General features: G+C 52.2%; 2 protein-coding genes across 2 annotated transcripts; both read right to left on the bottom strand.

The window, feature by feature from the left end:
- Window positions 1-1,864: 1,864 nt before the first annotated feature.
- Window positions 1,865-3,090, bottom strand: LOC137456220 (feather keratin Cos1-1/Cos1-3/Cos2-1-like). Its single transcript, XM_068167516.1, has 2 exons — window positions 2,990-3,090; window positions 1,865-2,634 (listed from the first exon to the last, which is right to left on the bottom strand). Exons 1-2 carry the CDS (start codon window positions 3,065-3,067, stop codon window positions 2,308-2,310), a joined length of 405 nt encoding a protein of 134 aa, XP_068023617.1. The 5' UTR covers window positions 3,068-3,090; the 3' UTR covers window positions 1,865-2,307.
- Window positions 3,091-18,218: 15,128 nt separating this feature from the next.
- LOC137456204 (feather keratin Cos2-3-like) lies at window positions 18,219-19,268 on the bottom strand. The gene is made up of 2 exons (XM_068167509.1): window positions 19,242-19,268; window positions 18,219-18,884 (listed from the first exon to the last, which is right to left on the bottom strand). The coding sequence occupies exon 2, from the start codon at window positions 18,861-18,863 to the stop codon at window positions 18,561-18,563; it is 303 nt and encodes a 100-aa protein (XP_068023610.1). The 5' UTR covers window positions 18,864-18,884; window positions 19,242-19,268; the 3' UTR covers window positions 18,219-18,560.
- Between the last annotated feature and the right edge of the window lie 5,743 nt (window positions 19,269-25,011).

Below are 25,011 nucleotides of genomic sequence, written 5' to 3'. Positions count from 1 at the left end.
CAACTCTCCCATTCAGCCCACCAGGCACTGTGCACTTTCTCCCTCTGCTCAAACAGAGATCTCTCAGGAATTAATATGTGAAACTTCCTGCACCAGTCTCACACCCCATCTCATCCAAACTCACATCAGCCTTTTCACTTGACCATAACCCTTCCATTGTTTGGATGTTAGGAAGAAGTTCTACATAGAGAGAGTGATTGCCCATTGGAATGGGCTGCCCGAGGAGGCAGTGGAGTCACCATCATTGGAGGTGTTCAGGAGGAGACTTGATAGGGTGCTTGGTTGCATGGTTTAGTTGATTAGGTGGTGTTTTATCACTTGTCACTCAGGAGAAGAGGCCAACACCCACCTCACTGCAACCTCCTTTCAGGAAGTTGTGGAGAGCAATGAGCTGTTGGCTCAGCCTCTTCTTCTCCAGGATGAACAACTCCAAGCCCCACAGGTGATCCACACCAGACTTGTCCAACCATTTCACTAGGTGCTGGGGACCACGCTGGTGGAACAAGATTCATACAGTCACAGGCAAAACCAGGCCCCAGACCTGCTGCTGATGTTCCCTGAGAACCTGCACAGAGTGCACACAGAGAGGATGATGTAGATGAGCCCAACAAACCTGCCAGAAGAGCACTGTTATTGCTGCAGTTGGGTCAAAGTCTCCCAGCAGAAGTCCACCTGTGTGGAACCATGCATGACCATTAGAGACATGTGGGGGAACAATAGACAAGGCTGTGACAGTTTCTCTCAAATGGTAGTCTTTGGGCATCTGGAGGAAAAGCATGAGGGCTGTGCCAATCTCCTGACAACCTGGCCACAAAGAAGTCCATAGGAATGACCCAGGAGCCCATTATCTCCCTGTATGGCATGCAGCAGGATTTGAGCTGTGTTTACAAGTGTCTGACCTGAAAATCCTTGAGACTCTGATCTCCACACTTCAAGCATTTAAATGGGAAAGGATATGGCAGATGGCAGGAAATGAAGCATCATGAGAAGGGGAACCTGGGATGCAGCTTGTGCCATCAGCTGGGGTGGTTTGCATTTGTCATGAATGCTCAAAGAATTCTTCCTTCCACAAAGCTGCCTCTGGGCCTGAGGCACTGCAGCACTGCTTTTCCCCTAGTGCTGGTGGCACTGCGGAGTTTGCAGAGCGCTGGGGGGAGCAGTTTCCCCGGAGCGGCTTGCAGAGCGGTGGGGGTGTGAAGGGTCCATCCCCCAGCTCAGACTGTAGCCGTCTCTCAGCTCGAAATGAGAGAACAGCAGCAGCTTCTCTCTGCTGCCGCTCTTCCCGGGCTTTTCCCGGTGCGGGCGTGTGGCGTGGCCCGGCACCAGGCTCCTCGGGGCTGGGCAGCACTGTAGCTTATGGGCGACAGCTCCTTTCCCGGCTCGCGTTTCGCCCGGCTCGGGGAACTCCCGAGTCTCCTAGGACTGGGCTGGCTGCGGACGGGCGGTGACATTCTGCTCTCGAGCGAGCAGGTCTCCAACGGTTCCTGCACTCGGTGCTGCGGTCAGCACTAGTCATGCTTAGAATTCCTCCCTGTGAGCTGGGAGTATCTTCTATCACAGAGAGGTTTTGGGGATGGCACCTGGGTTGTGGTGAGAGCTGTCAGGACTTATGCTCACATGAGAAGCCCCAGGGCCAAGGGGGGATTTCTGAGCAGCCATGGAAAGGCAAGGACTGATGGCCATTGGCTGCAGAGTGACTAGGGATGTCTTCCTCACCTTCAAGAAGCACTGTGTGAAAGAGGTCTCACTGCAGAGTGTCCCACTCTCCAAAGCCTCTGGCCCCCACCAATGTCCCCTGCTAAGCAAGGGCTTTGTCCCTCAGCAGTCAGCATGCAGATGGAAAGAACAGTCCAGGGACACAGGCAGCGTTGCAGCAATTTTTTAATGAGTCTGAAGACAGAAATGAGGTCACTCCCAGTGGAGGTGCCCAGCAAGGGGAGGAGCAGAAGCAGCCAAGAATCCGTTTCCCTTTTCCTGTGACAGAGTCCCCACAGGACTTCTACTAACATGCCCAACAAAGAGAGAGAGGCTGGAGGGTTCATCCAGCCTGCTTCCTGGGGCCCTCACAGCAGTTTTGAGCAGAGCACAAGACAATGAAGGAAAGAGAGAACAAGGCTGAGTGGAAGACAAAAGGCAGATATTGGCCATGCTTAGAGAGAGCCCAAAATATCACCTTTCAACTTGCACTTAAAGGACAAGCCAGAGGTGACCAGCAGCTCCTAAAACAATGGCCCAGAATACGATCTTCTGTCCAGCATCATGTTGAGAGTGCACAGAGGTCCTTGTCTCATGTAATCACCAGCACCTCTAGCAGGGGCGGCAGGGCCTGCAAGAGTAGCGGTTGGTGATGCAGGAGAGGTCAAAGCCCCCGGAGTTGATGGGCACTCCCTCAGAGCTGAGGATGCTGCCAACAGCAGCAGAGGTGGAGGAGCCCACAGCAGTGTTCTGAGGGAAGGAGCTGAGGATGGGCCCTGGCAGGGTCACCACCACAGCAGGAGGCTCAATGACAACGGTGGAGTCCTGGCACTTCACACAGCAGGGCTCATTGCAGCTGTTGGCCAGTGGGGTTGGGCCACAGGGCTGGCAGGGTGGGCATGGCCTGCAGCAGGACATGGCTTGGGTCTGGAGGTTCACCTGGATGAGAAGGCAGGGGAGGAAACAGAGAAGGTGAGTGGATGAGGGAGGAGCAGCCTGGTGACTCTATCACAAAGGAGCCAAGGCCAAGCCTGAGTGCCCAGCTGGAGTCTGTGCAGGGTCTTCATCACCCTGTTAAGAGCAACCTGGCCCAGGGAGGCTCTCTCTGAGTTCAGAAACCAAAAGCTCCTCAGACACTTCCCTGTCTCCCCCCTTTAGCAGACCCTCTCCCTGCTTCCCACTCTCCAGACAGGAAGTACCAAAACCCAGGACAGAACAGAGGCAATAGGAGCTGAGAGCTCCATCAGGGAGAGATCTCCTTATGGAAGAGGAGCAGAAGGGGCTCCAGACTCACCTGGTTGCCAAGGAGAAGGAGGCAGGAGAAGTGGATGAGAGAGCAGGACCTGGGCTGCCTTTTATACCTGCCCCTCATTGCCGCAGGACCAGAGGCACCTTGGCAGAGGTAACAATTTTTGCACAAGCTCATCTTGAATGCAAAGCATCACAGCTAAGGACATGGCTGTGCTTTCATTTCCTGCACTGCTGCCTTTTCATTTCCAGGTTTGTGTCAGGACCACACCCCAGCTAAAGCTTCTTCTGTGCCCTGAGAGGAAAAGCCCTAGGAATGCAGCAGTGCAGGCAGCAGAGTCATGAGAGGTTCCTTTGAGGTCGGCTGCCCTCTCTGAAGCTACAGGAAATGGGAAGACAAGACCCTGACATTAACCCAAATTTGAAAGCACTCCCTCTGCAGGAAAAAGGCACCCAGTGTGTGCTGGTGAGACTCCAAGGGTCAGCTGCTATTAATCCTGATTGTGATGAACACCTGAGAGCTTTCTGCCCCAACCTCATGTCATAAGTGTGTGAGAAACCTTGCTTGTCCTGGCTGCAGCCACAGGAGCATGTCACTGCAACACTGCTGTCTGTATGAGATGGGGATTGTGCCACAATGTAAGGGCTGCCCAGCTCATTATGCTAAGCTTGTCCTCTACTGACATGTAAAATCTCCTGCCAGAAGTGAATTTTTCAGTATTATAATGAATGCATTCATTATAATTGATACATTTAATGCAATTATATATTAATTTTAACAGATAATGTATAGAAGTATACAATTATATATATGGACTTCACCAGAAAATGTTTTGAAAACCAACCTGTGTGATCTGATGGTCCCCCACCACTTGCTTATAGTTTCAGAGCATCTCCTGCAGAAATCTGCTGGGGGCATGAGAGTCTCCTGGGCAGAAGAGGAACCATGCTTGCAGTGCAAGGCAGTGTTTACCCTGTGGTTGCCTCAGGAAGGCAGCCAGGATGAGACAGCTGAGGCACGTGCTGAGACTGATCCTGTTGCATGTGTGAGAGAGACTCCAAAGCTCACATGTCCCAGGCACAGCTCTGGATTCCCCATGGTGGGAAGAATCTGTGTGTTTACACCCAGAAGGCCATTCACATCCTGGGCTGCATCAAAAGATGCATTAGCAGCAGATTGAGTGAGGTGATTCTGCCACTTTGCTCTGCTGAGACCTCACCTGGAGCACTGTGTCCCTGTCTGGGACCCTCAATACAGGAAGTACATGGACCTCTGATGGAGAGGGTCCAGAGGTGGGCTACAAAAATTATCTGGTTGTTGCCCTGCAAGACCACTGCCTTTATCTTGACGCAAGCACTGAGGTATCTGTGAGTCATCTGAGGTACTGGGACCCTCATGCTGAGTGACTTGTTGGGCCTCCCTTTTGGCTTTTGACCATGACTATGCAAAGAATCGCTTCCTGGAGAAGGTAGATGCATCCTGAAGGAAGTCATGACCTCATGGAGAACTGGAACAGGTTTTGGCAAGAACTGTGGTCCTGTGGAGAGGAGCCTACAGCAGAGCAGGTTTTGTGTAAGGACCTGTGACCCTATGGGGCACCCACTCTGCAGTAGTCTGTTCCTGAAGGACTGTACCCTGTGGAAAGGATCTAAGCTCTCCTCCCCTTTCCTCTTCTCTCCCCTAAAGAGGGAAACAAAGTCACTCCAAGTGGAGGTCAGCACTGCAGATAGCATGAAGGGCAGCAGAGAATCTGCATTTCTTGGTCATGGGGCACCAGACATGTTCGCAGCTTCCCAGTGGTTGCTTCCACCCTTGTCAGTCTTTGGTGGGTTTGTGGAATTGTTATGTACTCAGTGTTCCAGGCCTCTCTATTCAACCATAGTTCTCCTTACCACAGAGGCTTAAACCACTTGGCAGTACCTCCAACTTGTCATAGGGGACTCCATGGTGCATCCTTCCACCTCACATTTCTGATGATGCAACAGGACCCATCAGCAAACAGGGCACATTGCTTCTCATTTCCTGGCCAATTTTTATACAGTGGGGCCTCTTCAGAAATGTCATCTATAGCTGGCCTGGTGCAGGCCCTGTGCCATTGAGGGGCAGCTCAAGTGTGATGCTGACCACAGGACCAGGTCCTTTCTCTGTGGAGCTGGGGTTATCTATGGTCACAGAGCACCTATGGGGACCAGAGCTGGATTGTGGCATTTGTCTGTCTGTAGAGTTCCTGGGTGTGAGGAAAGCTGCTCTGTGCTTGAGGAAGACAAGGCAGCAGGGAGCAGTATTGTTTGTTAGAACACCAAGCAGCATCCTGGGCCTGCCTTCATCCAAGGTGTTGTCGGTTTCACAGGGGCAGGAGACTCTGGTGAGTGGCCTGCTGGAGCTGACACCAATATGAACTTGGAAACACCATGGCCCCACACAGTTAGTCAACAGGGGGCCCTGCCAAATGCTGTGCTGGAAGAATGACAAAGCTGCAGGGTGAACCTGTCCCTGCTGTGAGTGACTATGCATCTTGGTCATACCCCCTAGACTTGAGTGATGAAGGTGGGAACAAGTGGAGCAGGGACTGTGGGCCATCCACAAGATTATTTACCCTTTCCCAATTCCTGATGTCCATTGGCAACACCATTTTCTGAGCCTCCTGGTTAGCAAGGAGAAGGAGGCAGGAGAAGTGGATGAGAGAGCAGGACCTGGGCTGCCTTTTATACCTGCCCCTCATTGCCACAGGACCAGAGGCACCTTGGCAGAGGTAACAATTTTTGCACAAGCTCATCTTGAATGCAAAGCATCACAGCTAAGGACATGGCTGTGCTTTCATTTCCTGCACTGCTGCCTTTTCATTTCCAGGTTTGTGTCAGGACCACACCCCAATGAAGGCCTCTTGTAATCAATGGAATAAAAGGCCCCAGGATTTATTGGATGCTGCTTTGTGGGCAGAAGATTCAAAGGAGGATTGCAGAGCAGACAACTGATGTCAGCCTGGGATACTCTTTTGGAGCTGTTTGAAGTGCTGTTGTAAGGAAGAAGCTCCAGCAATCCTCAGTGGGCACCTTGGGCTCCTGTGCATGAGGACCTGTCATGTCCTTGTCTCTCCCCCGCTCCTCAGCTCACCCCAATGGTCACTTGTGGCCTCCCCAGGTATGTGAATTGTGCTTCTTGATTTTGACCCAATCACACCTAACACTGTGTGGTGGTTTGAGCCTTAATTGGGATTTAAGAACTCAGATGGGGGCAAGACCAAGAATCCCTCCCCAGCTCCCCCTTCCTGTTTCCTGATTGAGAAAAAAAAGGGAAGGGGAAAGAACATGGAGAGATAAGGGAAGAAAAGAAAAAGGAAAGAAAGGAAGATAAGGGGAAAAGGGAAGGAGGCAAATCTACCAAGAAATAATTTGGAGTCAGTCTGGAAGTAGAGAGTTAAAATTTCCTTTAAACAATATATATATATATATATAACACAATAAGAGGAAGGGTTCCATAGGTAGGAACGAGGATGGATAGGGAGATACACAAAACCAGCAGCCCTTTGGGGAAATGTGGATGCGGCAGGGAGAAAGACCAGGCCCAACCACGTGGCAGAGAACCAGGAGGCCAGCAGCAACTCTTGGTTTTCTCACCCAGGCAAGGCAGAAGCAAAAGAGAGCCAAATGGTCGCAGTACCCTCCCCTTTATAGCTTTGCTGGACAGGGAGGGGGAGTGGAACAGATCAACTTGGTTTCCTAGGGTGAAAAACCTGTCTGGGGAGAGCAAGGCTCTCACAACCCCTCCCCTCCCCCGCTTTCAGGATGGGCATAACCCATCACACACTGCCCTCAGGAAAAAATTCTGGCCAGATTTAAGTGGTCTCCCCTTGCTGTAGTCTGTCAGCACACAAAAACTGCCATGGAAATGCCCAGAGCCTTGTCCTGCCCAAGAATGGTCTGGCCCTGCTATGGATGTCCCTTGGTCACCTCAGCAGTGTCTGACACTGATGGTTCTCCTACATGTGTTGTTCTCCTGTGCAGCTTTGTGAGCAGTTTTGTTCCTGAGCACCACACAGTTTCATAGGGTCAGAAGGAGTCAAGTGCAATCTAATGGTGATGGCACCAACCTCCTGGAGATGTGTCCAAGGAAGAGGTCCAGAAATGCATCTGCTGACTCTTGAACCTTCCTTTTATTGCCTCTGTAGACCTCATACTCTGATGATGGTAATTTCAGACTCCAACATCAGTGGTTCCACTCCAGTTTGGATCCTTTCCTGGGGCAAACCAACCTTAGGAGGGGAAATCCCTTTCTTGCCTTGCAGCTGGGAGCTGCCTGAGCCTTCATCCTGCAATAGCAGCCTGGTCAGACAGATGGAATGTCCTTTGGCAGCTGGTGACAAGTGAGGAGGAGAATGAGTCCAGAGGGAAAGATGCTGCAGTGCTGGAGAGATGGACATGGAGCCAGGCACAGCTGCAATCCCTTTCTGGCTTCACAGATAATGTGGTACCTTTCACCTCCTTGATGGAGCTTGGATTGTGCTGGAGTCAGCAGCTCTGGGTCTGAGTTGGGAAGGCCTGGGGTGCCTGCTGGGCACTGGCTGAAGGTTTCTTCAAAGTCAGAGTTAAGGAGAGGACAAGTGCAGACCCAACTGGTTTTGAGGAAACTTAAAATGGAAGGGTTTTGGTCAACAGAGAAGGTTGCTTTGTTTTGCTTGAGTGTTTAAGAAGCAGATTTATGCGATAGGATGGGCAGTGTGTCAGGGAACATAATTTATTGGTTCCTTAGAGATCTGGTTTAGATAGCGGGAGAAAGAAGGGCACTTAGTGTCTGCAGAGTTTGGGGCTCTTGACAGTTCTGTTTGTGAGAGCTGCAGTCTTGGAATGTTGACAGGAACTTGGGTATAGACAGTCTGCAAGAGCCAAAAACTAAACCAGTAAGTGGGTTGAGGCTGGGGAGAAAGGAGGCAAAAGGCATCAAGCAAAGAAAGACTCTGAAGACATGCAGAGGGCAATGTGTCAGAGAGGTTGGTCACCAGGTACAGGCCTATGCCCTTTTTATCCCGCCCCTGGGTGCAGCAGAAGCTGTTGGCTGCAGAAGCAACACGTGTCACTGCTGGAGGAGGCCACAGCACAGGCACAGCAGGTGTGCTGAGCAGCAGCTTTTTCTCCTCCCCATGGCAGTGGCTGTGCCCCTGGCAGAGTCATTTCCGGCAGCTCTGCTCTCGTGGGGCTCTGGCTGGGACCTGTGGCCTTTGGAGTCTCTCTCACACACGCAGCAGGATGGGTCTCAGCATGCGCCTCGCCTATCTCATCCTGGCTGCCTTCCTGAGGCAACCACAGGGTAAGCACTGCCTTGCACGGCAAGCATGGTTCCTCTTCTGCCCAGGGCAGCCTCATGCCCTCAGCAGAGCTCTGCAGGAGCTGCTCTGCACTTATGGGCCAGACTTGGGAACCCTCAGCTCACACAGGTGGTTTTGCAGCTGCTTTCTCAAGGTGCTGGTGCTGATGGAACAGGAGAGCTCAGATGCAGAAGCAGCAGCTCCTCTCCTGACCATCTCAGCCCTCTTGCCTTCCTATCCTCTTGCCAACTGTCGACCTCTCTCAGCCCCTCTCTGTTGCTCTGTCTGGGCCCAGTGTTTCACAGCCATGGCACTGCAGAAGCTCTTTTGCCTCTCAGCACTGCACATTTTCTGACCTTGCAGCCCAAACACAGAGGGCTTTGGAGAGCTGAGGCAGGGACTTGAAAGCTCTCTGAGGCTGTTTCAGTCTGTTTCCTGGCTGGCACATGTTATGCAGCATGTCCTGGCTCTCCAGTATCACCTGCATCTCCACAAGGCCAAGGATTTCTTATGCCTTATTTCCATTTCTTTTGAGTTTTCCCAGACAACAGGGAATGAGGAAAAGGAGAAAACATCTTCCATAAATTCCAGTGATCTCTAGATCTAGTTATGCCCTGCACACAGCACACAAGGTCCAGGCACTACAGGCAGCAGAAGAAACAGGACGGAAGAGCTGGTTGAAAGCTCAGCTCTCTCTGTGGATACTCTAGATCTATTGGTGGATGAGAAGCTCAATACGAGCTTCCAGTGTACACTTGGAGCTCAGAGATCCAAATGTATCCTGCGCTGCATCAAGAGAATTTTGGCCAGTAGGTGAAGAGAGGCAAGTCTCCCCCTTTACACTTCTCTCATGGGACCCCACCTGGAGCACTGTGTCCAGTTATGGAGCCCCTAATACAAGAGAGATCTGGAGGTGCTGGAACATGTCCAGTGAAGGGTAACAAGTTGGGCTTCTTCAGTTTGGAGAAGAGATGGCTCCAAGGAGACATTCTTGTGGCTTTCCAGTATCTGAAGGAGGCTACAAGAAAGCTGGGGAGGGACTTTTTAGGGTGTCAGGGAATGATAGGACCAGGGGGAATGGATGCAAGCCAGAGAAGGGGAGTTTTAGATTAGGCTTTAGGAAGAAGTTCTTCTCCATGAGGGTGGTGAGACACTGGCACAGGTTGTCCAGGGAGGTGACGGAAGCTTCATCCCTGGAAGTTTTTGAGGCCAGGCAGGATGTGGCTCTGGGCAACCTGATATAGTGTGAGGTGTCCCTGCCCATAGCATGGGGGTTGGAAGTACATTATCCTTGAGGTTCCTTCCAACCCTGACAATTCTGTGAGATTTCCCAGTATAGTCACTGATCTTTGCTTTTTTCCAGGCACCATGGGGCAGGTCACTGTCACCCAGCAAGAAGGACAAGTCACAGTGAAGCAGAGAGACACCTTCCACACCAAATGCACATACCAGACCTCCTACAGTGTTAACTTGCTCTGGTACCAGCAGAAGAAAGGCCAGGCTCCCCAGCTGCTCTCGTACCAGGCAGCAGCTGGCCCCAAGCACAGCGGCCGTCTGACCACGCTGCTGAACACCACGGGGAAATACAGCCTGCTGCAGCTGGAGGAAGTGGAGGTCTGTGACAGTGCCTTGTACCTCTGTGCTGTGGGTGACACCCTGGTGCAGGAGCTTGCTTGGCTGTGCAAGAAGCCAGGGGAGGGAGGGGAAGTGTCTGGGCAAGGCTGAGATTGGAATCAGGGGCCCTCAGCTCTTCCCTGGCAGTCCCGCTTCTCCTGAGCACCCATGGATCTTCAGGACAGGAACCTCTTCCAGGAGAGGACAGTGTCTGTGGCTGGACGACAGGTTGATGAAAGAGTCTCAGGTTCCTGTGTTTTCATCATGGGTTATGTGTTTGTTGTGCTCAATGGCTCTGGTGAGGTGATGGCAATGCAGGAGCTTGGAATCACTTCTACAATGGTTCCCTGCTGCTGCTCTTTGCTTTCTAGATTTCCCTGCTGCACATTCCTTCTTCAAGTGTTCCTGCAGGCCTGTCTCTCAGAGGTCAGATTTCAAAGTAAGATTAACAAGAGAGATAACATGCCCTGTGACAAGGCTCCTTCCTGCAGTGAGTTGGGATGGTACTCAGAAGCACCTTGGGCATTAATGTTGGAGCAGATACTTAACACAATCACAGAGAATGCCTTGAATTGGAAGGGACCTTAACGATTGTTCAGAGCCTCATCCACCCTGGTCTCAAACGCTTCCAAGGGAAGTGGTGTCCACAACCTCCCTGGACATCCTGTTCCAGTGTCTCATAACCCTCATAGTAAAGAACTTCTTCCTAATGTCCAATCTAAATCTAGCCTGATCTACAGTGTCACAGTATCACAGTATAACTAAGGTTGGAAGAGACCTCGAGGATCATCGAGTCCAACCTGTCACCACAGACTTCATGACTAGACCATGGCACCAAGTGCCACATCCAATCTCCTCTTGAACACCTCCAGGGACGGTGACTCCACCACCTCCCTGGGCAGCCCGTTCCAATGACGAATGACTCGCTCGGTGAAGAACTTTCTCCTCACCTCGAGTCTAAACCTCCCCTGGCACAGCTTGAGACTGTGTCCCCTTGCTCTGGTGCTGGTTGCCTGGGAGAAGAGACCAACCCCTTCCTGGCTACAACCACCTTTCAGGTAGTTGTAGAGGGCAATGAGGTCACCCCTGAGCCTCCTCTTCTCCAGGCTAAACAATCCCAGCTCCCTCAGCCTCTCCTCATAGGGCTTGTGCTCAAGGCCTCTCGCCAGCCTGGTTGCCCTTCTCTGGAGACACGTTCAAGTGTTTCGATGTCCTTCTGAAACTGAGGGGCCCAGAACTGGACACAGTACTCAAGGTGCGGCCTAACCAAAGCAGAGTACAGGGGCACAATGACTTCCCTGCTCCTGCTGGCCACACTATTCCTAATGCAGGCCAGGATGCTATTGGCCCTCCTGGCCACCTGGGCACACTGCTGGCTCATGTTTAGGCAACTGTTGATCAGCACACCCAGGTCCCTCTCTGTTTGGGAGCTCTCCAGCCACTCTGACCCCAGCCTATAGCTCTGCATGGGATTGCCGTAGCCAAAGTGCAGTACCCGGCACTTGGACTTGTTAAATGCCATTCCATTAGATTCTGCCTGTCTAGTTTCAAAACATTGTCTTTTGCCCTGTCACCACAAGCCCTTATAAAAAGTGTCTCTTTCCAGCTTTTCTGTAGTCCCTTTCAGGTATGAAGGCCACTATAAAGTCTCCCTGGAGCCTTGTATTCTCCAGGCTGAACAGACCCAACTCCCTCAGGGTACAGAATCACCTCCCTTGGCCTGCAGGCAGTGCTTCTTTTGATGCCCTTTCTGTGTTGTTCCTCTAATAGATATCAGGATAGTTGAATTTCCCCATGGGGACCAGGGCTTGTGAATGGAAAGCATCCATTACTGGCACTGGCCTCTAAGTGATAGCAGTGAATTGACAGAGCATCCCCTCTTTCATCAACTCTAGTTTAAAGCCCTCCTTACTAATTTGGCAAGCCTATGGTACAGATGCTGTACCCCTTCCCTGCAACATGCACCCCATCAGCCCCCAGGAGATGTAGTCTAAGTAGCCAAAGCCCTGGTTGTGGCACCACTCCCAGAGCCATTCATTCATTTTCTGGATCTAACTGTCCCTGTCCTGCCCCTTGCCTTCAACCAGGAAGATCAGTGAAGGACTCCCTGTGCTGCAGAGTCCTTCACCACTGCTCCCAGTGCTTTGCAATCTCTCTTGATACTCTTCAGATTGCTCTTGGTTATATCACTGGTATCCCCATGAAACAGCAGCAACAGGTAGTAGCTGGTGGGAAATACATGGCATGTTAGTCTCTCAGTTATATCTTTGACCCTGTGGACAGCAGACCTCTCAGGAGATTGGGTCAGAGTGGCAGTGGGGATCTCCATATCTCTTAGAAAAGAGTCACCAAGTATGGTCACCCTTGCTCGCTGCTGGCTAGCTCTTTGCAGGGCCTCTACTGTGGCTTCTCCCCACCAGCACTGCCAAGTCCTTCTCTGCAGGGCTGCTCTCCATTCCCCAGCATGGACTGATATTGAGGGTGCTCTGAGCCAGGGGCAACACCCTGCCCTTGCCCTCCCCACTCTGCCAGGGGAGTTGGGTGGGATGTACCCCCTGCTCTTGGCAGACAGGGCCTTGCCACTTAGGTCACACACGGTTCAGCCACAACTGCCTCCAAAGCAGCGCTCTCTATCTGCACCATTCCGCACCGGTCCACACCATCTGCCACTCCCTGCACCGAGAGCTGCTGGCTTCTGCAGGTGTCTCCCTCAGGCTTTACTGTGCCAGGCAACCCCTGCCCGCCTCGGCTCAGGCACAGCCTCAGAACTCACCGCGGCTGTGCCCTGCGAGCCCAAGCACCTTCCCTGCCACTGCCTGCTGCCACTGCTCACCACTGACTTCTCTGTGTGAGGCCGGTGGGTTGATGCCTCGCTTGGAGCCGCTGTGGTGGTGCCTGCCATGCCGGACGATCTGCGGCCCCGACACATCCCCGGTGCTTTCCAGCCAGGGTGGCTCCTTGTTGACACTGTGCACTGCCACCCCTCCACTGTCACGAGCCTGCCTGTGCTGAGCTGCTCTGCTCGGAGAGAGACCACTGTGCATTCACAGAGCAACAGCATAGGACCACAGAATGGCTTAGTCTGGAAGGGACCTTAAAGGTCTTCCAGTTCCAACTCCCCTGCCATGGACAGGGACAACTGCCACTAGCCCAGGCTGCTTAAAGCCTCATCCAGCCTGGTCTTAAGCACTTCCAGGAATGAGGTGTCCACAACTTCTGGGCAACCTATTCCAGTGTCTCACCATGCTCATGGTAAAGAACTTCTTGATGTCCAATGTAAATCTACCCTGCTTTAGTTTCAAACTGTTGCCCCTTGTCATTACCACAGGGCCTGACCATCTCCAGGCTAAACAGGCCCAGATCCCTCATCCTGTTGATAAGTAGAAAATCCTTGGAGTTGATGAACAGAAAATTCTTTAAAACCCATTACTGAGTTTAACAGGACAACAGAGTAACAGAGTTGATAAGGAGATACCCAACTGAATGAAATGACAACACTGATGAAGAACTCCCTTTGTTGTGGTTGGCTGGAATACAGGAGGGGGCAGATGGACCTTGAAGAGGGGAGGATCAAACAGGGACCAGGACTTTCTGTGAAATCCTTGTGTCACTCTTAGCTGGATAACCTTTGTGTCGACAGGAAGCACGAGGACTGTCTGTGCAACATCAACACACCTCTGGCATTTTAGATAGAGAACTTTTGGCATAGAGGCCTGCACTGAACCCTCTGTTGGTGCACAGCTTTGGGGAAGATCCCCCTGTGTCCAGTGCTGCAATAAAAGCATAACAGGTGAAACTGACTGAGTTTCTTGTCCTTCTCTAAATCACTGTTCTTACAGGAGAGGTGCTCCTGCCTTTTAATAATTTTTGTGGCCCTCCTCTGGACCTTCTCCAGTATGTCTATGTCTTTCTGATGTTGGGGGCTTCAGTACTCCAGGTGGGGTCTGTAGCAGTTTGGACCAGGTGCCTCCTGCTGTGCCCACATGAGAAACACCTCCCATGTCCCAAAAGGGGTCCAGCCCAGTGGATGGACACAGGAAGCTGTGTATTTCATTCCATAATGTCCTGCTCCCTGTAAATCTGCCGGCAGAAGTCCTGCACTTCCTCTTTTTCTTCCCTTGCCACCACCTGGTAACTGGGGGAAGTTGTCTCGTGGGCTTTTTGGGCCTGCCCATCCACCCTCCCAGGGGGGGATGCACAATTTCAGATCTAGCCAGCTGAGATTAGCCTAACAGTGGAGGAGGGGGGGGAAGAAAGAGCCCTGGGAGTTTTGGGTGTACCCTCATGTGGGGATGGGATGTTTCTGGGCATGCTTTGGGATCTCTTTTGTCGCTATGCTGTGGCAATGCCAGCGACGAGCAGTGTGAGCAATCTGGCAGTGCAGGCCTAGAGCCTGACATAGTGGTAGGCCATGCTCAGCATAAATGCAGAGCCAGCTAGCAGTGTAGCAAAACAGTGCTGTGCCTGCAGCATGTAACTAAAACAAGGCACTGGTAGCTATAAACATGGACAGTTATCTTGGGACAACAGGACATGCACCTGCATCAACAACCTCATTGTGTCATAAGTAGTTGGACCAATAATCTGTAATAGTGCAATGTGTGGTCACTCAGAGGGAACCAATGGAGCTATGCCAACAGGGCACTCCGAGTTTATATAACTTCTAGCAGTTCCCTTCCTACACACTTCTGCCTTTCCTGTCTCCTGTTCTTCTTCACTTTACTGTGCTATACTTGCACTACAGGCCTGCTCTACAGGCCTGTACCTCAGGCCTGCACCATCGGCCTGCAACACTGGAACAATAAAGGAGCAATACTCGATCATATTGGTCAGCCGTATTGATTCCTATCTCCGTCGCTGATATCCATACTATGCTTCTGGTAAAACATTTACTGCTTTCCATTTAAACTTTCCATCACTTTTTGCAATCTGTTTGTCTGAGTTTCATTTTTGCCTGTGGTGGGGGAGGGTCAGCCCTCAACCCATCACCGGGTCTCGCCAGAGTAGTGTAGAGTGGCAGAGTCATCTCCCTCAACCTGCTGGTCATACATCTTTTAATGCTGCCCAGGACACTGTTGGCTTTTGGGGCTACCAGAGCATGCTGTCAGCTCATGTCAAGCATCTCATCACCCTGCACCTCAAAGTCATTCTCTGCAGGGCTGTTCTCCATCCACTCATCACCCAGCCGATATTTATGATTAAGATTGCTCCAACCCAGGTGCATGACCTTGCAATTGTCCTTGTTGAACTTTCTGAGGTTGGCATGGACCCAACTCCTGACTTCCTGAGGGATCTGGGAGTGTCTCTGCAGGGAGAGCAGGGGCTGCAGCTGGGTCTGGCAGATAATCTGGGAGATGTCAGGAGTGATGGACATCAAAGGAGGACTAAGAGCTAACCTTAAATGTGCAGTTAGTGAGCAATCCTGAGTGTGCTGCTGATAGAAATGAACCATGCAAGAAGGAAATACATTGGAGAAGAAAGCAATGGGCTTAGAGGAACTTCTCTTCTTGGTTGGGTGCAATGTGACCAAGCTCTGTAGGGATGGTCATAAAGCCTGGGGGACAAAGAGAAGGCCAAATCAATGTGGGAAGAACAAAAATGCCAGACAAGGCAAGAGCAGAGGATGTGATGTGTCATGTGGAGGCACTGTTCTAGCAAGAAGATAAGGTCAGAGGTGGGAGAAGAGCCTCTCATGTCTTCTGCTGTTGAAGGAGAGAGCAGCAGATAACTTGATTCAGAGGCAGATATGGACTAAAAGAGCAGTGAGCATTGCTGAAGAGCAGGGTGGCCTGGGGGTGAGGAAAGACAAGAAGCTTTAGAAAAAAAAGGGTGCAGGGACAAAGAGCATTTCAGAGGCAAGGGAAAGTGAGCTGGAATGTGGAACAGTGAGCAAGGTGATGAAGAGATGGTAAGTGAAGCTGAAAGGCCCTTTATGGCTTTTTAGGTCATGCCCAGGACTCTGTGCTGCAGACCCCATCAGAAATTAGCCTCCAGGCAGGACACAGTGCAGCTCTGCACTGCAGATTGTCCACCAGCTCTTCAACTCCCTACATCTTCTGGTACCAGCAGCTCCCATACTAGTCCCCTCAGATGGTGCTGCGAGTGGAGAAATGGAAGCCACAGGTGGATTCAGGGAGGTTCTCTCTGAAATGTCTGTGGAGACCACCCAGGTGCTTCTGCATGTGCAGGATGCTGATCTCCAGGACGGTGCTGTCTAATTCTGTGCACTGAGCCCACTCTGATGCCCACAGCTTGCAGCAGTGCACAGAAAGGGGGGGCAAGAAGGAAGGCTGTGTGTGCTCTGAGGGGTGGTCACCTCCCTGCCACTGGTGAAGCTCTGAGTTCAGCCTGGCTAACAGTGGCACCTGGGGGCTGTGGTAAGCCCTAGCTTATGCCTCCCCAGACTGTGCTGCTGTGAAGCACATGCAGGCAGCATCTTTACAGCTGCATGGAGATCCAGAGCCTTCGATCGTGAAGAGTCCAAGAAACATCACTTGGAGGCTGCACCACAGACAAACCAAACCAGGCTTGTATATAGCTCCTGCCTGAGATTCCTGGCACACCTGAGTGAGCAGTCAGGGCAAGGCACCCATCAGCTTGTCTTCTTGCTCCCTCTCCCAGTGCCTCCACTGGAGAAGGAAGTTTGTGGTAGGAGGCACAACTGCTCTCATGCTTTTGCCACATGGCCATAGGAGTCCAAGAAGTGAAGGGTCCTTCTTTACCCTGCATCCGGGTGTCAGCAAGTGAAAAAGACCTATCAGCCAGATCCTGGGCAAGATTCTCTGTTCAGATCCTTCCTGTTCAGATCCTACTTCCTCACAGTGGTCCCACTCCTCCTCCTCCTCCAGCCAGTGCCAGCAGAGGCTCCTGCCCAGCCAGCCCTTCCCAGCTCTGCACTCTGGGGACCTGGGCAATCACACTCAGGGGCTGCCACAGCAAAACCCCAGCTGGCTGGAAGCATGGAGGGGTTTCGGTGTGGAAATGCCCTGACACAGGGAGCAGGAAGCAGTGGTTTGCATTGCTTCAATTAGAAATTTGAAGTACAATCAGGTACTGGGGAGGGGGAGAATACATTGAGAGCTCTTTTGACCATTTGGATACGCACAGCTTCATGGGATCACTCAGGATGCATCCAAGAGTGCTCAGAGAGCTGACTGGACAGTCTCTACTCAGTCCCTGAAAGGAAGCTTGGTGGAAATACTCTCAGGAGCCATTCCATGGATGGCCAAAGGAGATTTGGAGCACCTCTCATGAGCTCACTGAGGGCAAATCATGACTGACAAAACTCATTGCTTTTGGTCAGGAGCTGACTGGCAATGGTTGGGCTGTACCTTGTCTTGAGAAAGACCTTTGCCACCCTCCTGGGGGCACACCTGTGCACGCTCAGGGCCCTGCACGCTCACAGATCTGTTCTGCAAGGGATTTTTGCTGCACCCCTGAGGAAAATGCAAAACTTGCTTTTGCTGAGGTGTGGAGAGCAGCCCAGGAAATGGTCAGTGTGTTTGAGAGACTTACCACCATTAATGGTTCTCCAAGGAGCCTACAGTTAGGAGCTCAGGAGCCAATTCCTAATGGTCCCTGGCCCCAGCATTAATCCTATGAGCACTGGCATGAGGCACCTCATCCTGGAATCAGGTCTATCCCCCAGCACAGGCTCTACCAAAAGGTGCTCACTGAGTACAGCCACTCCAGGATGGCTACAAGGCCCTGCTGCTGTTGCTTATCTTTTCACCAAGGGAAACTGTGCCCCCTCACAGGACTCCTTCTCTCTGTCATTACTACTGTCATGACTCTTTAACCTGTTCTGCACTTGGGCCATCTTAGCCTCCATGACAGATCATCCCTTGACCAGAGAGCAACATTGCTAAGCAGGTTCCATCTGAACTTCCCCTGCTCTCCTGCCCATTGCTGCTGGCCATAGCCCCAAGGTTGGGTCTTGGAGGGGACAGGAACCTGCAGCAGCAGCTATGGGCCATGCCAAGGGCTGTTCCCTGCTTTACCACTCTGGCCATTCTGCAGAGCAAATCATCCTGTGGAGCCCCAGAGCCACCCATGCCAGCCCAGCACAGCTCCTGCCACAGCAAGAGGAACAGCTCATGCTGCTGCAGAGACCTCAGGACCTCCTTGGCAAGATCTGATGGTCCCTGGCAGCAGGGCACAGCAGCCAGGGATGTCCTCTTCAGCTACCAGGCATGGGGCACACAGAGGAACCACTGTAGGGTGGCCCAACCACCTATTCCTCTGAGAATGGAGAAGAGTCTGCTTGTGCCCTCAGTGCCTTTTACCCCACAGCAAAACCCTTCACCTTTGGCAGCCTGGGGAGTGTCCAGACAGGAAAGGACCACACAGAGGCCAGGCTTGAATACAGCAGAACTTTAATGAGTCAAAAGAGAAAAACAAAGTCCCTGCAAATGGAGGAGAGCAGTGCAGGAATGCCCCAAAGCCCTCAAGGTTCTCTGGTCTAGGATCATGGAGAAGTTCCTGCATGATGTCTGTCTGCCTGCCTCAGAGAGGAAGAGGAGACAGATGGTCCCCTCCAGGCTGGGGACCTTGCTGCCAAGGGGCAGCAAAGCAAACAAGGAAAGGGAAAGGCAAAGCCCAGCAGCTGTGCTGCAAAGACATCCAGGGAGTCCATCCTTGGGCCAGCAGCATCTTCTGAGCTCCTGGAGGTGTGTCCCTGGGGCTTCCACAGCAGCTCTCTCAGCGCAGGTACCTTCTGCCATAGGAGCGGCTGGAAATGCCAGAGAGGTCACAGCAGCCAGAGTTGATGGGCACTCCCTCACAGCTGAGGATGCTGCCAACAGCAGCAGAGCTGGAGGAGCCCACAAGGGTGTTCTGCGGGAAGGAGCTGAGGATGGGGCCGGGCAGGGTCACCACCACAGCAGGAGGCTCAATGGCCACAGTGGAGCTCTGGCACTGCCTGACACAGGGCTCATTGCAGCTGTTGGCCAGCGGGGTTGGGCCGCAGGGCCGGCAGGGCAGGCACTGGCTGGAGCAGGACATGGCTGGAGGCTGGAGGTGCACCTGGCAGAGAGGGCAGGGAGGAAGCAGAGAAGGCAGCTGGGTGAGGAGCAGCCTGGCGACACTCTCACAAAGGAGCCAAGGCCAAGACTCAGTGGGGAGCTGGAAGCTGTGCAGCAGCCACAGGGCCTTCGTCACCCTGGCCAGAGCAGCCCGGCCCAGGGAGGCTCTCTCTCAGTTCAGATACCACAAGCTGCCTCAGCCACCTCCCAGCCTCCCCCTAAGCAGACCTCCTCCTACTTCCCTCTCTCCTCACAAGAAGACTCAACCATCAGGAGAGAACAGAGGCAGTAGCAGCTGAGAGCTGCTCCGAGGGGAGATGTCCTTTTGGAAGAGGAGCAGAAGGAGCTCCAGACTCACCTGGTTGCCAAGGAGAAGGAGGCAGGAGAAGTGGATGAGAGAGCAGGACCTGGGCTGCCTTTTATACCTGCTGCAGGACCAGAGGCAGCTTGGCAGAGGTAACAATCTTTGCACAAGCTCATCTTGAATGCAAAGCATCACAGCTAAGGACATGGCTGTGCTTTCATCTCCTGCATTGCTGCCTTTTCATCTCCAGGTCTGTGCCAGGCCCATGCCCCAGTGAAGGCTTCTTCTGAGCACTGGGTGCAAAGGCTCCAGGATCTCCAGGGCAGGAATGCAGGAGTGCAGGCAGAAGACTCATCCCAGGTGCTGGAGGGGTCCGGATCAGAGCAGTGATGTCAGCCTGGGTCACTCAATCCTGTGCTGGACACCCCAGGCTTCTGTGTCTTTGCCTCCCTCATCATCTCACTCTGATGGTCAATAGTTTTGGCCTCCCCACGTGTGTGTATTGTGACACTCACATCTGACCCTATCAAATGTTGCTCCTACCTGTGCTGTACTTCTCTTTGTGTCTGTTTGCAGTTTTGTCTGCAAGAAGCAGAAAGCAATTTCCTAGGGTCAGAATGAGCCTGCTTGCAGCTGCATGGCAATGGCAACATCCTGCTGGAGATCTCTCCAGGAAAGAGATTCAGAAATGCAGATCCTCTCTCCTGACCTCTCCTTTTTTGGTCCCTGCAGAGCTCATGCTGCACTGCTACCAGTTCCTGGCATCACCAGCAATGGTTCCACTCCATTTTCTATCCCTTTTAGGGGCATATCAGCCCAAGGAGGAGAAATCCCTTTCTTGCCTTGTAGCTGGGAACCGCCTGAGCCGTCAACCTGCAATAGCAGCCTGGTCAGACAGATGGAGCAGCATTTGGCAGCTGGTGACAAGTGAGGAGGAGAATGAGCCCAGTGAGAAAGATGCTGAGGTGCTGGAGAGATGGACACAGAGCCAGGCACAGCTGCAATTCCTTTCTGGCTTCGCAGATTATGTGCACAAGGGATTTGTGCTGTAGTTCCCACTGGAAAGGACCATCCAAGCTGGACACGACAGAACAGAATTTGTCTGACAGCAGTAAGCAGTTCCTCTAGGACCAGGCACCTTTCAGCTCATTGATAGAGTTTGCATCATAGTGGAATCAGAGATGGGAAGGCCTGGGGTGCCTGGTTGAAGGTGAGTCAGCAGTGTGCCCTTGTGGCAAGGCAGAACAGCTGCACCCTCAGATTTCGTGGCAAAGGCATCATCAGCAGAGACACAGCATGGAGCATACTCCTGTGCGTGGCCACATGGGACCATGCCTGGGGTCCTGTGCTCGGTTTGGGGCTCCTGGGTGTGTAGGAAAGGTGAGAGTGAGTCCAGCGGAAGTCCCCAAGGCACTCAGGGGACTTGAGGACATGATGCAGTGAGAGAGCTTAAGGGAAAGGCAAGAGTTCAAGAATGCAATTCAAAGGAGACCTTGTGAGAGTCTGTGTGATCTGAGGATGTGGAAAAGATGGAGCCAGGCTCTTCTCAAAGTGCACAGTGGTAGGACAAGCGGTAACAGACAACATTTGTAACCTGGAAAATTCTATTTAGCGATGAGGAACTTAATTTAGTTTACATTTTAGTTTGAGCCTGAAAATTCTCCAGCACTGGAATGCACCTTCCAGAGGTGGTGTGCAGGTTCTAGAAAATTTCCTCACTTCACAGGCACTGCCCTGACTGCCCTGATCTAATTGCTGCTTTGATAAGAGACTTGATATCTCTGCATTTGCTGCAGAGATCAGCTTCAGTGCAGGTAAGGCTGTGTTGGGCAGGGGATCTGTAGCCAAAAGAGCCATCAAAAAGCTCTTTTTAGGACTTCTTCAAGCTGGGAAAAACAGGTTTACTGTGCCAGGGGCAGGCAGCTTGTGGACAGGCTGCTGAGCTAGAGTGGGCAGAACCAGCACCTCCCCGCAAATCTAAATGAGACATTAAGACACCAAAGGTCATCTGCTGCAGCACCTCCCACCACCCATCCGCCTGGGTGGAACCAGTACCACCCATTGTTGATCAGGTGACAAGAAGCCCCAGGTCCCTCAGCCTCTCCTCACCAGACAGTGCTCCAGTTCCCTAATCTTCCTCGTAGCCCTCTGCTGGACCCTCTACAGCAGATCCCTGTCCCTCTTAAACTGGGGAGCCCAAAACTTTGAGAGAGATTCAGCCATGGTTATAACCAGGCTGAGGGCTGTTGTCAGTAGAGCTGTGGGTACCCAGACAGAGGTTCTGAGCAGCCATGTAGGTGTCCAAGCCCCTGGCTGTGGTGAGTGCCAGAGCCTGGCACTTGCAATGGAGGGCTGCAGAGACAACCGTTTCAGCGGTAAGCTCCATCAAGAACACACAGAGACCAGGAGCCTCGGAAAAGCACAAACTGCTCCCTTTTCAACCTGTGGGAACCGTGCGGAATCTCGACACTTGGCTAGGATCGGCTCTCGCCGTTTCTCCATGTGCTCGGGATCGTTTGGGCTCCCTGCATGCTGCGGCGCTTTAAAAAGCCGGCAGCAGCTCGCGAGTGGTTCTGTTCCAGCCCATGGCTTCTCGCTCGGACACGCGCACCGCCACACTTTTTCTAAAACTCTCTCCAGTAGGTCCCATGGGCAGGGCTAGGCATGGTGGTAACTCACCTCAATGACTCCTTTAAAAAGTCAGTCTCGACTCAGACTGAGGGGGAATATAAGCAGGTAGGTAGGTGTCATAAGCAAGAGGTAGGTGTCCAGGCATCAGGCTGCAGACAGTGCTGGAGCCTGGCACTTGAGGTGCAGGGTAGTGGAGACAGCTCCTGCATAACATGTTAGCAGATCGACTGTCTGCTTAGCCTGGTGGCTGGACTGAAGGACGAGGTTGCTAGACTTAGAGATCTAAGCAATTGTAGAAGGGTGACGAACCTGAGTAACCTGGCTCTGCAGCTCCCCCAGCAGAGGCTGGTTATCCAAAAAGCAGAGGGGAATGGACGCAGGTTCCTCTCAAAGGACACAAGGTTAAACCTCCTTGCCTCCCCTCACCTTCCCCACTGCTGTTAGAAAACAAATACGGGGCATTGGAGGTTGAGGGTGAGGTGATTCTGATATCAGAGGACACACCATCTGGGGTTTTCCCTGAGGCTAAACAGCCTAAGGTTAAACAGCCTTCCCCCGGCATCAGGACTTGCTCCCTTAAAAAGAAGAGGAGGGTAATTGTTACTGGCGAATCCCTCCTGAGGGGAACAGAGGGCCCCATATGTCGGCCAGACCCTATTCGCAGGGAGGTTTGTTGCCTTCCAGGAGCTAGGGTTGGAGATGTTACCAGAGGACTGCCTGGTATGATGCAGCCCTCTGACTATTATCCCTTGATAGTTATGCAGTTAGGGAATGATGATGTTGCAACCAGAACTCCCAGGGCTATCAAGAATGACTTCAGGGCCCTGGGAGACCTGGTTGAGGGGTCAGGTGCACAAATAATTTTTCAATCAATACCCTAAGTTGCAGGAGGGAATACCATAAGAAACAGGTCAGCAGCTATAGTTAACAAGTGGCTTAGAGGCTGGTGCAGTCAAAAGAATTTTGGGGTTTTTGATCTTGAAAAACTTTCTACTGCACTAGGTCAGATGGCAACAGATGGAGTACATCTGTCCCAGAGAAGGGGTAAGATCAGAGTGTACGAGAAGGGCCTATCCCTCAAAGGGAAAAAGATTCTAGGAAAGGAATTGGCAGGTCTTGTCGACAGGGTTTTAAACTAGTTTTGAAGGGGGAAGGGGCTGAAACCAGTCCCTCTAGGCACAAGTCTGGGGGTGATAAGCCAGAGCCAGAGGTGAAAGCAGCAGCCCGGCTGAAGTGCATGTACACTAATGCACGAAGCATGGGCAACAAACAAGAAAAGCTTGAAGTCTTGCTGCAGCAGGAAAGTTATGATGTAGTTGCCATCACAGAGACGTGGTGGGCGACTCACATGACTGGAGTGCTGCAATTGATGGCTGCAGGCTCTTCAGGAGAGACAGGTAAGGAAGAAGGGGTGGAGGGGTGGCCCTGTACATCAGGAAGGCACTAGATGCCATTGAGCTGGAGATCAGGGACCATCAGGTTGAGTGCCTGTGGGTGAGAATTAGAGGGAAGGCCAACAGGGCTGACATCCTGGTTGGAGTCTGATATAGACCATCCAACCAGGAGGAAGATGTTGATGAGTCATTCTATAGGCAGCTTAAGGCTGTCTCAGGATCACCTGACCTTGTTCTCATGGGCAGCTTCAACCTGCCTGACACCTGCTGGGATCTCAACACAGCAGAGAGGAGACAGTCTAAGAGGTTCTTAGAATGCATGGAGGACAGCTTCTTATCCCAGGTGCTGCGAGAGCCTACCAGGGGTAAGCTATGCTTGACCTCCTCTTCACCAACAGGGAAGGGCTGGTAGGTGTAATGGGTTGGGGCAAACCCCCTCCCCACCACGCGCAGAAATAACAACTCAGACAAACGGATTGCAAAAGTGATGAAAAGTTTAAATAGAACAGTGAGTGCGTGCAGAGATCTAGAAACACAGTGACAAGAGAGAGACCCAAAACAGACCCAGAGAAATCCCATTCCCACCTGAGGGTGCACCCAAACCCCCAGGGCTCCTCCTACCCCCCCCCCCCCCACTGCTAGGCTAGTCTCAGCTGGCCAGATCTGAGACTGCCCATCCCCCCGTGGCCTTGGGCCTAACCAGGCCCATGGCCGGGAGATCTCTCCCCCAGTTACCGGGTGTCGGGGAGGAAGGAAAGAGGAAGTGCCAGACCCCGCCGTGAGACTTATAGTGGTGCAAGGGATCATGGTAGGAAATAACCTAATTTCCTGTGTCCACCCACTGGGCTGGACTTCTGGACACAGGAAACACCCCTGTAGCAGAGGACACCCAGCCCAAACTACGACAGTGGGTGATGTGGTGGTCGGAGGGTATTTAGGGGCCAGTGACCACGAGATAATTGAATTTTCAGTACTTGGTCAAGCTAAGAGGGGTAGCAAGAAGACCTCCACTCTGGACTTCCGGAGGGCAGACTTCAGGTTACTCAATGAACTAATTCAGAGTGTTCCTTGGGATAAAGCCCTTAATAATAAAGGGGTCCAGGAGAGCTGGACCTACTTCAAGGAAGAATTATTGAAGGCTCACGAACAGGCTGTGCCAATGTGCCAGAAGATGAGCGGCCGGGGCAGACGGCCAGCCTGGATGGTTAAGGAACATTTAATAGAATTAAGGGAAAAAAAGAGGGTGTATCACCTTTGGAAGAGAGGGGAGGCAATGCGCAAAATGTTTACGGATGTTGCCAAATCATGTAGGAAGAAAATTAGAGAGGCAAAAGCACATTTGGAGCTTAAACTGGCCTCTACTGTGAAGGACAACAAAAAGTCCTTCTATAAATACATTAATAGCAAGAGGAAGGGAAAGGACAAGCTCCACTCCTTGGTTGACACAGAGGAGAACATTGTAAGAAAGGATGAGGAAAAGGCAGAGATACTTAACACCTTCTTTGCCTCAATATTTACTAGCAGGACAGAATGTCTTCCAGACAGCTGGCCTGCAGAGCTGGCAGAAGGAGCCAGGGAGCTGCACAGTTTCCCTATGTTCCATGAGGAAGTGATTGGAACTCTCCTCAGCAGCTTGGATCCCCACAAATCCATGGGACCAGATGGGATCCATCCTAGGGTTCTGAAAGAGCTGGCAGATGAGCTGGCCAAGCCACTCTCCATCATTTTTCAGCAGTCCTGGCTCACTGGAGATGTCCCAGAGGATGGAAGCTGGCCAATGTTTGCCCATCCATAAGAAG

Source organism: Melanerpes formicivorus, unplaced genomic scaffold (assembly GCF_026170545.1).
Source record: "Melanerpes formicivorus ecotype bairdi unplaced genomic scaffold, bMelFor1.0.p_v2 SCAF_119, whole genome shotgun sequence".
NCBI classification, from domain to species: domain Eukaryota; kingdom Metazoa; phylum Chordata; class Aves; order Piciformes; family Picidae; genus Melanerpes; species Melanerpes formicivorus.
The sequence above is the reverse complement of the archived record's forward strand: the minus strand, read 5'-3'. Positions and strand labels throughout refer to the sequence as shown.

Coding starts and splice junctions, on each gene's coding strand:
- LOC137456220 (XM_068167516.1), bottom strand. CDS start 3,067: ATGAGGGGCAGGTATAAAAGGCAGCCCAGGTCCTGCTCTCTCATCCAC. Junction 2,635..2,989: donor TCCTTCTCCTTGGCAACCAG/GTGAGTCTGGAG, acceptor CTTCTCATCCAG/GTGAACCTCCAGACCCAAGC.
- LOC137456204 (XM_068167509.1), bottom strand. CDS start 18,863: ATGTCCTGCTCCAGCCAGTGCCTGCCCTGCCGGCCCTGCGGCCCAACC.